At 55.0% G+C, this 12,597-nt stretch overlaps 1 protein-coding gene across 1 annotated transcript in view; it reads left to right on the top strand.

Moving 5' to 3' along the window:
- Positions 1–12,597, top strand: part of STX1A (syntaxin 1A) — a 66,627-nt gene that overhangs the window by 10,220 nt on the left and 43,810 nt on the right. The window contains exons 2-3 of the mRNA XM_032707650.1: positions 4,017–4,094; positions 5,242–5,341. Coding sequence (XP_032563541.1) covers positions 4,017–4,094; positions 5,242–5,341 — 178 coding nt within the window. The remainder of the gene's footprint in view (positions 1–4,016; positions 4,095–5,241; positions 5,342–12,597) is intronic.

The following is a 12,597-nucleotide window of genomic DNA, read 5'->3' as shown; positions in this document are numbered from 1 at the left end:
CCAATCCCACCACCCCTGCCATAGGCAGGGACACCTTCCACTAGCCTAGGTTGCTCCAAGCCCTGTCCAACCTGGCCTTGGACACTTCCAGGGATCCAGGGGCAGCCACAGCTTCTCTGGGCAACCTGTGCCAGGGCCTCACCAGCCCTGGTCATGGTCTGACCTGACTGTACCCTCAGTTTAACACCAGTCTTTTGCTGGGCCACCAGAGCTGGAGGCAGCTCAGGGGTTCTCAGGAGAGCAGAGCAGAGTGGCAGCACCCCCTCCCTCACCTGCTGCCCACACAGCTGGGATGAGCCCAGGACACACTTGGCTTTCTGGGCTGCCAGTGCCCATGGCTGGGTCATGTCCCATTTGTCATCCACCAGTATCCCCTTATCCATCTCCACAGGGTGCTCCCAGCCATCTTTCCTTTGACTCCTTCCTGTAGATGACCATCCTGTTGGGCACATGATGAGGTGGCAGAGGCTGCTGCCAGGACGTGTGTCCCCCCATCTGTGGGTGCTGGTGGGGATGTCCTTGTCCCTGACATGGAGAGGCTGAGCAGGATGGGGGGAAGAAAGATCCACTGACCTGAGGGCAGGTGTGTCCAGGACGGTGTTTGTGTTGGCAGCTGCATCTTCCATAACTCACAACGTGTGTCCTGAGCATCTGTTGGCAATGTCTGAGGTCCTTGCAGGGGTGTAGGTGGCGGTCTGTGTTGTAGCTGCCCACCTGGTGGGCCCTGGGCACCACCCACCTTCATCAAAGGCAGTCCATGCTTAGAATCAAGCACAGCACAAACCACGTGGGGTTCCAAGTGATGTGTAAACTGGAATGTGAACATGGATGGTGGTTATATTCCCTTAGCAAGAATCCATCCGTGCAGACATCCTTCCTAGCTTTAGGAGATGATGCTCTGTGACCTCCTCGATGGTGAGCCCTGCTGCCCATGTGCTGTGGGTGCTGGGGGAATGCTTGGGATGCTCCAGGAGCAATGGAGCGAGTGTAGGCATTGCTCTGGGACCAGTTTTTGACCCCAGGTGGACCTGATCTTACATCCAGGCTCCCTGCTGGCTGAAGGAATGGCACAGCCGGCAGCAGGGCTGGAATGGGGGCTGACAGCTGTCACTGTGCTCAGATGGGTTTGAGAGGCTGCTGCAGCAATGACATGGGACAGGAGGAAGGACAGGGCTGTTTGGTGACACCGGGGTGCAGGAGGGGTGTAAGAGAGCCCACAGCCAAATCCTGCCCCTGGCCCTGGGGAGGTGTGGGGGCTGTTGGATGTGGCTGTGCATCCAGCTCTGCCCAGAGCCAGGCTGTGCTTGTGTTGTGACAGCTGGAGGTGGGAGAGATGGTGTGGACTTGGTGTGAGAGCAAACTGCTGCTGAATTTTGAATGCAGAAAGCTTCAGGGAAGGAGCTGGGTTCTGCCTGATGCAAAGGGCAGTGTCTGCTGCAGGGCCTGTATGGCCCCAGCTTGAACCAGCACTGGTGTGGCCAGTGGGACCAGGGCAGGGACTGTCCTCCTGTGCTGGGCACTGCTGGGGCACCTCAAATCCTGGGGTCCATTTTGGGCCCCTCACTCCAAGAAAAATATTGAGGGGCTGGAGCGTGTCCCGAGAAGGGCAATGGAGCTGGATCAGGGTCTGGAGCACAAGTCTGAGGAGGAGCTGAGGGAGCTGGGGGGGGTCTCAGCCTCAGAGAAAAGGAGGCTCAGGGGGGACCTTGTCTTCTCTCCAACTCCCTGACAGGAGGGTGGAGCCAGGGGGGGATTGGGCTCTCCTCCCATAGAACAAGGGACAGGACAAAAGGAAATAACTTCGAGTTGCTCCAGGGGAGGTTTATGCTGGATATTGGGAAAATTTCTTTACTGAAAGGGTTGTCCAGCCCTGGCACAGCTGCCCAGGGCAGTGGTGGAGTCCCCATCACTGAAGGGATTTAACAGATGTGTAGATGTGACACCTGGGGGCATGAGTTAGTGGTGGCCATCAAACTCTAAGTGTGCCAACCTGTTCCCAGGCTGGTGGCCTTGGCCATGCCCCAGCCCCACTGGGGTACTGTACCCAAAATGGGAAAATTGTAAATTCTGGGCTTTAGGGATCAGTCTTCTGTGCCCACAGAGTGCTGGATAAGGGCAGCAACGTGCCTGCTTTCCCTTGTCAGGGTGAGATTTTTACTGGAATAGTGGCAACTCTGATCATGTGGGCTCTGGGTAAGCATGAATGGGAGAAGCATGAATGGGTTATCCAGACAAAGGGTGCCACGAGCAGTGGCAAGGCTGAGAGCTGAGGTCTCCTCTGGGTGAGCCCAAATCAGTCACCGTAGGGTGAAAAGGCAGTTTTAGGAGGAAGGATAGATATTTCATCTGCCCTATTTCAAAGTGAGAGCCATCTCTCTGCAGACTGTAGTGGCTGCCTCTCTGCAAAGTGTGGAGGGGCCACAGGGTGACATGTAACTGTCTGCAAAAGTGGGGCCATTATGAGATGGGCAGAGACAGTCCTGTCTTAAATCTCCATTCCACTGCCTACGTCTCTCTTGTGAGGATGGAGTAAGAAGGAACTTTTCCAGCCTGTTAATTTTCCATTTCCCTCCATCATGTAGCTGCTTTGGATAATAATCTTTTAAATGTCTCCTTATGCAGAGGACTGTAATTTTTCCTTCCCCTGTGAGCTGGCGTCCCCCGCCTCGCTGGGACAGGAGGTATTTTCAGCTCTGGTGACAGTGACACACATGCTTCTGCAGACAAGGACAACCCCTCATTTGCCTGCTGGGGCTTTACTAGTTCTGTTGTATTATCTGTTCGCTCCCACCTTTCTTGCACTCTGCAGCACTCCTTTTATTTTCCCACGACAGCACCCCTCGTGTTTCCCACTGCAGCACCTCCCATGCTTCCCCGTGGCAGCATCCTTTGTGTTTCCTGTGGCAGTATCCCTTGTGTTTCCCATCACAGCATTCCTCTTGTTTTCCCATGGCAACATTCCTTGTGTTTTGCCATGGCAGCATCCCTCGTTTTTCCCATCATGGCATCCCTCATATTTTCCCATCTCAGCATCTCTCATCTGCCATTGTGGCTTCCCTTATGTTTCCCATTGCAGCTACCCTTGTGCTTTCCCACGGCAGAATCCCCCATGTTTTCCCATGGCAGCATCCCTTGTGTTTTCCAGTGACAGCATCCCTCATGTTTCCCATCACAGCATCCCTCATATTTTCCCATTGTGGCATCCCTCGTGTTTTCCATGGCAGAATCCCTTGTGTTTTCCCATGGCAGCATCCCTCGTGTTTTCCATGGCAGAATCCCTTGTGTTTTCCCATGGCAGCATCCCTCGTGTTTTCCATGGCAGAATCCCTTGTGTTTTCCCATGACAGCGTCCCTCATGTTTTTCCCATTGTGGCATCCCTCATGGTTTTCCTATTGCAGCATCCCTCATGCTTTCCCATGGCAGCATCCCCTGTTTCCCATGGTAGCTTCCCTCGTGCTTTCCCGTGGCAGCATTCCTTGTGTTTCCTATGGCAACATCCCTTGTGTTTTCCCATCACAGCATCCCTCATGTTTTCCCAGTCGCAGCATCCCTCGTGTTTCCCATCATGACATCCCTCGTGCTTTCCCATTGCAGCATCCCTGGTGTTTCCCATGGTGGCATTCCTCGTGTTCCCCATCCCTGCTCTTTGCAGAGCCCTTGTGCTCACACATGGCTGAGGGAGCCCATGAAGCTCCTGCTCCAGCTCCCTGTGGATGCAGTGGTGTCCTTATCCCTGTCCCATGCTCGCTGTGGGGGCTGTGCCACGGGGCACTGGCTGCTGGGATTTTGGCTCTCCCTCACTTCTGGGTTTGTTCATTCTGTGCTCTCTCAGTGTCCCTGGTGCTTGGTGTGGCAGTACTCAGGGTGTCCCACACTCTGGCTGGTGTTTGTCCCAGCCCCTGAGAGTAAGTGAGCAAAGGAGAAGGGGAAGATGCCCCTGAGGAGCTCCTGAAATGGAGCTGTGAACTCTGCAGGAAGCACCTGTTGATGCCTCTCTCTCTCCGTGTCGCTGCAGGCGAAGGACAGTGATGATGATGATGAAGTCACCGTCAGCGTGGACCGGGATCGCTTCATGGACGAGTTCTTTGAGCAGGTGAGACGTTTGTTCCTCCACTGCAGCTCTGAAGCTGGTTCAGACCTTTCTGCTGATGCCAGAGTGGGTTGTGGGGTCATGGTCCAGGCTCCCACCACTGTCAGGGAGCAGCACTTGGGATGGGGATGAGAGTCCTGCCCTGGCTGGTGCTGCTCAGCTGATGCTCAAGGTCCTTGGGGGTTATGCTCTGAGTGCTGAACATCAGGAACCAGGCTTCCCTGCAGACCTCAGGCTGTGGTGGGCTCACCTGACCCTATGGATGCTTTCCTGCTCCTCCAGAACTCACCAGGGCAGCATACCCAGGTGATGGGGGCAGGAGAGCCTCACACACAGCTCTTGGACCTCTCCCCAGAGCACCTCTGTGGAGCAGCAGTCTCTTCATGGGACTGATTTAATTTTGTGCCTCCCATTCCCAAACAAGAGGTTGTGTTCTGGCATGTGGGTGGCTGTAAGATCTGCATGCAGATTTTTAGCACACCCTTAGCTTGGCATGTGTGTGGGGGGTGTTAAAGTGGATCCATGCAGGCAATGGAGTGGGGACTGGGAGAAATCTGATGTGCAGGTGGAGGAAGATGAGCAAAGGGGTGGTGTGAGCCAAAGGAGAAGACAGAGCTGGAGGGTGGGTAGCCTGGCAGGCAGAGAGCACAGGAGAGGTTTCCCCTCTTGGTGATGCTGGTGTCTCCCTGTAGTACAGAAGTGCAGGGAAGATGCCAGCATGGATTTACTGGGAAACATTTCTTCCCTGGGCTGAGGGGTGAGGAACAAACTGGGCTTCTCAGCCCCTGGAGTGAAGAGCAATGGGGGACTGAGCCAGCCTCACCTTGTGCAGCCTCAGCAGCGTTCTGGCAGAGGGGCAGAGTCTGGGAATCAGATCTGATGCTGATTTATGTCAATGCCCAAAGTTTCTCAGGATACAGGACATACAGTGTGTATCACACCACTGTGACTGCAGAGCTGGCTGCTGGGATGGCAAAGGCCCAATTCCTCACTGGTCCTATAGTTTCCAGCTGGAAAATATTCATCCAGGAGGACGTTTACTGTGGTTCAGACATATCACAGTTGCTTTGGGATAGGGTTCAATAATCCCTCTACTTTCCAAAAGTCCAGGTCTATCACAGACCACCTGTCTTGTTGCCTGCCTCCACAGGTGGAAGAAATTCGAGGGTTCATCGACAAAATTTCGGAGAACGTGGAGGAGGTGAAGAGGAAGCACAGCGCCATCCTCGCCTCGCCCAACCCCGACGAGAGTGAGTGACCTCCGTGTGTCCCAGGGGCTGGGCACTGAGGGGTGGCTGGAGCCAGGCAGAATTCCTTGTGTCTGCAGGGGGCCGTGGCTGGATGGTCAAGGAGAGCTGGGACCTGCCTGGGGAGGAGGTGGAGGGGTGATTGGCGGCTTTGAGACCTTGTGAGGTGGTGAAGGTCCAGCAAGGCTGCCAGAGGGGGATTTCTGAAGGAATGGGGCAGTGTGGAGGCTGGAAAGAGCAAGTGGCTGTTTTTGTGCTGGTTGGCTGTTGTCTTGCCACGGGCAGCCTGGGAGGGTCCGTGGATGGGCCAGAACCTGCTTGGCCCAGAAATGGTGCAGCCCATGGTGGGCGCTTGGGACTCTGTGTCTCTGTCCTGAGGATGATTTGTTGCTGGCTGGCTGAAGAGTCTGTCTCTTCCAGACCTGTTTCTTCCCCAGTCTTGTGTTCCTGAGAAGAGATTTGTTGCCAGGAACCAAAATTAGGGATCACAGCACCCAAGAGGTGGCAACACTTGAGAGTCTGGGGGATCTGGCAGAGTTAGAGCTGTGGGTGCTGAGGTCCCCTGTCCCCAGGTGGGACCAGTGCTCTCCCAGGGGAGCCAGAGGAGCTGGCCCTGGGGGTGGTGGGGTCAGCAGACTCTTTCCAGCTTCGTTGTCTACAAATGCCTGGCTGGGGAGCAGGTGGGACCAAGGGGCTGAGTTGTGCAGGGAGAGCAGGGCTGGGCACTGCGGAGCAGGGCTGGACTCTGGCTGGGCTCACCCACTGAGGGACAGCACTGGGACAGCTCTGCTGCTCCAAACCCAGTCTTCAGTGTCACCACGAGCCCAGGTGGGCTCTCCTTTGCCTGCCTCCCTCACGGTGTTGTCACAGGGGTGGTGGGTGCTGCAGGGCCGACCATGCAGGATGGCCCCAAGCTGCTGGTAGCCCTTGTCCTTGACAGAGGTGTTGCTTTCGTGGTCTGAGTGCTGCTTGTGCTCCCAGGCTGGCACAGGGGGGTGCTTGGAGGCTGGAAAGCTGAGACCAAGTCTCTCTCTTGCCATCTACCCTTCTCCCATCAACTTCTCCTCGTTTGCTCGGTGCAATTCCATGTCTGCACATGGAATTGTTCCTAGAGGCCCCAGGAGGGTGCCTACACACACATTGCCTTGCGTCCAGCCCATGTCAAATCAGTAGATATTGTAATTACTTGGAAGAACTGGCCCTTCCTAAGTTGTCTCAGGCTTCCCTCTCCTGGCAGCTGCTCCTCAGCTAAAATTTCCTTAGCCAAGCCTGGAAGCGAGGGATTTTCTCGAGGGAATTCACATGTCCCAGACTGTTGCTCAATCATCCTCCAGGCTCTTGTGCTTGCACTGTAAGATGTTGCAGTGTTCCTGCTGTCACTGCTCCTGGCTGCTGCAGTGGCACGGGGTCTGCTCGGGGCTGCAAAGGGCACTCATGGCCTGAAAGCATAATAATCTATTTAAAAGTCTGAGATCTGCAGTGAACAGGATGCAGTGATGTTGCTGTGACTTCCAGAAGCTTCCAGGACATTGGGAGTGCTTCTGGTTTTGTTTTACAGTGTTACCTTGCCTAGGTATTGTAGAGAATTCAGTTTGTCATGCCAAGAACTGTTTAGGCAGGAAAGAAGAGTCCACACATTCAGAAATCAGTGTTCTGTAATATTGTGGTGCAACAGGACTGATCAGTGGTGGATAGACTCAGAATCACATAGTGGTTTGAGTTGGAAGGGACCTTCAAAGCTCATCCAATCCAACCCCCTGCCATGGGAGCCCAGGTTGCTCCAAGCCCCATCCAACCTGGCTTTGGACACTTGCAGGGATGGGGCAGCCACAGCTTCTCTGGGCAACCTGTGCCAGGGCCTCACCACCCTCACAAGGAAGAACTTCTTCCCAATATCCCCTCTAACCCTGCCCTCTATCAGTGTGAAGCTGTTCCCCCTTGTCCTGTCTCTCCATCCCTGGTCCAAAGGCCCTCTCCAGCTCTCTTGGAGCCTCTTTAGACACTGGAAGAGGCTCTAAGGTGTCCCCAGCAGACTGCACAGCCCCAACTCTCCCACCCTCTCTCCATGGCAGAGCTGTCTCAAGCCTTGGACAATTTTGGTGGCCTCCTCTGAACCTGCTCTGCCGGGTCCATGTCTGTCTGTGCTGGCAGCCTCACCCCCACCCTCCTGTGCTCCTCCTGAGCGTGCAGAGAACCTGCTCATTAATGCAGAAGCTTGTTGTAACCCAGGGCAGTGAATTTATTGAGATTAATTTGGAAATCCAGAAGCAAGGTTCCCATGAGGCATGGGAGGGGGAGGGAGCCAAAGAGCACTAAAGTGTAGGTGGTGAGAGGCTGGTTTTGGGGTGGGCTCACTGATGTCTGCTGTTTAACAATAGCAAGGAATGATGTCTGGAATGGCCATCAGGGCAAGACATTGCTCTCTGCAGGGATTTGGGATGCTTCTTGTGCCCTCTGGAACAGCACCTCAGTTATTTCTTAGTGATCTCTAAGCACTTTAGCATCATGTGGAACCTTCACTGCAAGATGATGGGAAGTGTTCCTCCAGGGAATCAGAAGGAAGTCACGGACTTCTCATTCTTGTCTGGAGGCACATGTGCTGTGCAGCTTGGTTTGGTGTGGGTGTAGCTTCTCTGTCAGATACAAACTCCTTAAACACCACCAGCAAGTCCTTCCCAGAGCTGGAAAACCTTTGAGTGGGGCTTTAGAAGACTGGGACAGAGCTGGGCTGGTAATCTGGGAAATGGATGGGCAGTGTTTGGAGTTGCTGTTGGAGCACTGAGTGAAGGGATGGATGGAGGGATGTGTGGTGGCTGCTGGGTGAATTGCTGCTGTTTCAGGATCACTAGTAGAGGAGAGGGACGCCACAGGTGCAATCCCACTAGAATCTACTTCTTAAATGTCTGTGCTTAGGCAGCTGCAGGAGAAGTTAAGGTCCAGGTGTCTGTGTGAGACCTGGATTTACCCACCTGCCTGGCGTGCGGCGGAGGCGCAGGGCTGGATCCGTATCTCACAGAAAGGCTCATCCCTTCCCTCCCCGCTGATCCCTCTTCTGGCTGCACAGACTGTTCTTGGATCTGCCTTGCCACTGCTGCTTGGGCTTATTTTGGAGCCCAGTGGGTGGGCAGCTGGCTGGCTTTGCCACCGAGCCGGTGAGGTGACAGCCCCTGCCTGGGCTCTGACAGACTCGCATCCGGCTGCGGGGGCACAGAGAGGGTCTCCCCGCTGAGCTGGGCAGTGTCACGGTGGGGCTGGGGAAGCTGAGGGGCTGTGTTTCTCCTTGGGTCGGGGCCATTGCTGCTGCTACTCCAGATTTGAGTCACAGCTCCTGGTAAATCCGTTCCTGAAATCCTTCCCGTTGAGCTGCGGCGCTTGTTTTTGCTCCTGGTGCTGGAAGCAGGCCGATCCTCCTCGGTCCAGGTCACATCCCAGAGGAGGTGGCTTTGGGTGGCATTCCAATCAGCGAGGAGTGGAATAATGTTTAATTTTTTCCTGGAGTGGTCAGGAAGGATTCCTTTGCCATTCCTCCTCTCGGAGCATCACATCCCGCCAGTGGTCGCCCTCCGCCGCTCCCGGTGCTGCCTTATGTAACGGATGCTGTTTGCTCAATGAATCGCCTCTGGGAACGTAAATCTTCAAATCCCAAGTCGTGTCTGTCAGCCTGTCAGCTCAGCCCATCTCTGCAGGCTTCAGGAGACCCAATAAATATTTCAGACCTGGAAGTAGGTCCATTACAGCTGCGCCAGCACGAAAGGGGAGGTTCAGTTCCGTGAAACTTGACCTCCAGCTTCATAATTTTAGCTGTGCAGGCTCGAGGTGGTGGTGTTGGACACCAGGGTGCAGGGCCGGGGTGATGTTGTTGGCTCTCTGGCTGCTGGAGGAGATTTGAGTTCCTTGGAGAGTGGCCTCTCTTATTCCTAGCAGACCATTTCCTGGCAGAGAGGCGTGCCAGGTGGGCAAGGAGACAAACTGTAGCTGCTCACCTCTGTCTGATGTGTTGAGGCAGCACTGGCTGGTGCCAAAAAGGCAATTTGGAGCTGTCTGGGTGCAGAGGCACTGGCTGGACCCCTCTGAGACATCTCCATGTTCTCCTGTAAGCACAACCTCACCTCTCAGCAGTCCTTTTGGTGTGTGTCCCAGTGGGAAGCCCGCTGTGCCCCAAGGAGCTGCTGCTCAGGTGCTGCTGGAGCTGGTTCCTGGTGGAGCTGCTCTCCTTGTACACGACTTTCTTTGCCCTTTCAGCTCCACTTCCCACCATGCAGTGGTTTTTCTGGGGGTACTTTCCCCCTGGTGCCTGGTCCCACCAGGGCAGGGAGGACCTTGAAGACCAGTCATAGTGTGTTGGGGGCTGCAGGCTCAGGGCTGTGTGATGCTCCTTTGGGAGGAGCACTGGAGAGGACAGACAAGGGTTTCAGCCTTACTTTGTTCTCCTGCCTTCTCTTTGCTCTTCCACCCTCTCTGCTACCTGTCCCAGCTTCCCTGGGATGGGAAATCAGAGCTAACTCAGACTTCAGCAGACCTTGAAGAAGGAGGCAAGGGGAGCTGGAGCTGTAGTGAAGCAAATGAGGCCCCAGCAAAGCAAGGAACCTGGCAAAAGGTGTCTGGGCATGTCCTGGAAGCAGAAAGCAAAGCAACATGTCCTCCTATTCACCTTGCTGTTCTCACCTCTTGTCTGCAGCCTTATTGGAGCTGTCCCTGCCCCAGTCACATCCAGCTCAGGTCTGGCCTGAAGCAGGGACAGATTCACAAAGTGGTGAATAGAATGGTTTGGGTTGGAAGGGACCTTCAAAGATCATCTTGTTCCAATCCCCCTGCCATGGGCAGGGACACTCTCCTCTACACCAAGTTGCTCCAAGCCCCGTCCAGTCTGACCTTGAACACTTCCAGGGATGGGGCAGCCTCAACTTCTCTGGGCAACCTATGCCAGCCCCTCCTGGTCTGACATTTCTTCCCTGTGTCCAACCTGATCCCAACCTCATTCAGTTTAACACTGTTGTCCTGTGCTGGGGACCCCAGAACTGAAGGCAACTCTAAGGGGGTTTCAGGAGACTGGAAGCATCCCTTCCCTCACTTACCTCCCATACTGCTGGGGCTGCAGCCCAGGAGACACTTGGCTTTCTTTTTTCTTTTCTATCCATCCATCCATCCATCCATCCATCCATCCATCCATCCATCCATCCATTCCCCAGTCTGTGCTGGCACAGGGGATTGCCCCAACCCAGTGCAGGACCTTGCCCTTGGCCTGGTTGGATGGCAAGGTGTGAAGCAGCTTTGATGGACAAACTCATGAGTGGTACAGGGAGGCTGGATGGTTCTAATTGCTTTCTGTAGCTCCTGGGGTGGGACTGGGGCTGGGGGACACACCAGTGCAGCTGGTGGATGTCATGGTCCCCACCAGCAGCCTCGTTGGGGTGGGAAGGGCACGGTGTGGCAGCAGAGCCAGAGCAGAGCAGGTGCTCATGGGGACAGTGGGAGCAGGTGCCACTGCCCCCGTGGCTCTCAGCATCCTGCCTCCCTGCATCCTGCTTCTCCCTCCTCCAGGCAGGTCCCTAAGGGAAAGTGTTCTCAGCCTGTCTTTGCACTTGTGCTCAGTGCAGCTCTGGCTGCACTTGTACCAGACCTGGTGTGTGATGTAGAGACTGGAGGAATGTTTGGTGCAGGGATTGGATTCCTGTGCCCACCAGGGGATCCAGGAGCTCCCACAGAGTGTCTCCAACACCTCACTTTGCCTGGACATCCTGAGCAATGCAGTGCTAACAGTGCCTATGGCCACTGTGGCAGTGCCACACTGTCCTCAGGCTGCCTTGGGTGGCTGCATCCTGCCCCCATGTCACACAGATGCTTTTTGTCACCCTTGCATGCACTGCTCCAGCTCCATCTTGGATGAGTTTTGTTTCTCCTGCCAGTAATCCTTGTTGAAGGGCTGCTCTAGGATGGTGGTCAGGACCCATCTTCTTATTTACAGCCTGAGTCTGTTTACGATCGATTTTCGTACCAACGTCATCCCAAGAACAAATATATTTAGCTTAAATAGCTGTTTGTCCTTCTGGCTTCATCCTGGTGGGTCCCTGCAGCAACTCAGGTGCTTTGCAGAGGCTTTGCACAATCCCAGCCTTCCCAGTCCCCAGCACCTGCCCCAGCTCTGGTTTTGAAGGGCTGGGGTACCCCAGGACATAAGGTCTTCAAGATTTCTGGGGGCCCCTGGCTGCTGGTCAGCATTTCTTGAGCTTTTCAGACTTCCTCTGGAAGTTGGAATCTGCCTGTGTGGGATGGGATGGGGATTTCCTGTGTTCAGGTAGTGGGTGCTGGGCTCAGGCACCCACAGGTGATGGGTATTTGAAGGACCTGGACAGAGTGAGGGCTGGTGGGTCATGGTGGCCCCTCTGTGTGTGAGTAAGGGGCTCACCTGTATTTGGGTTGTGGACACAGCTGTCCAGGGGGATGGACAGTCCAGCCCTCCCCAGGGTCTTTGGGAACAAGCTGACAAAATGCTGCCCTTCAGCTCTAAACCAGCCCAGCCCTCCCAGCACTGATCCTGTGGGTGACATGGGGTGCAGGCAGAGGAGGGGCAAGTGTGGCTGCAGGGGTGCTCAGGCTGTGGGTGTGGGGATGCTCAGGCTGTGGTTGCTCATGCTGTGGATGCAGGGATGCTCTCACAGTGGATGCTCACACTGTGGGTGTAGGGATGCTCACACTGTGGATGCCAGGGTTGCTCACACTGTGGATGCCAGGGTTGCTCATGCCATGGATGCAGGGATGCTCGTGCTGGTCCTCAGTTTCTCTGGCCACTGCCACCACTCAGCACAGACCTGAGTGAAGCTCCCACAGCCCTGTCATGCCCAGCACGGTGACACCCACTGCCAGCCCTCAGGTGCTGCCTGCAGGAATAGGATGCATGGACTTGCTCTTCATCATCCCAGTGCTGCAGTGAGGGTGCCTGGGACATCTCTGTCCTCTCTTCCTGTTCCTCCGTGGCTTTTTCTTTTGTATTTCCTTGAACATACCATATGTTATCCCAGGTGAGATTCCCTCTTCCCATGCAGTCCCTCCCCACACCCCTCCCCACACCCCACACTCCAGCTTCATGATCACCAGCACCCATTGTCTGCTCCATCACCCTGAGCAGCGCTGGGGGATCCACCACACGGAGTGCAGAGTAAATATCAATTAACTGGAGTCTGAATCATGGCAACATGAAAAAAAAAGAATCCAAATCAGCTGCTCTGTAATTATTTTGGTCTTAATTTAGACCAAGTGGT

Source organism: Chiroxiphia lanceolata, chromosome 20, assembly GCF_009829145.1.
Source record: "Chiroxiphia lanceolata isolate bChiLan1 chromosome 20, bChiLan1.pri, whole genome shotgun sequence".
Classification (NCBI taxonomy): domain Eukaryota; kingdom Metazoa; phylum Chordata; class Aves; order Passeriformes; family Pipridae; genus Chiroxiphia; species Chiroxiphia lanceolata.
Note: the sequence above shows the minus strand (reverse complement) of the source record. Positions and strands in the feature narration are given on the sequence as shown.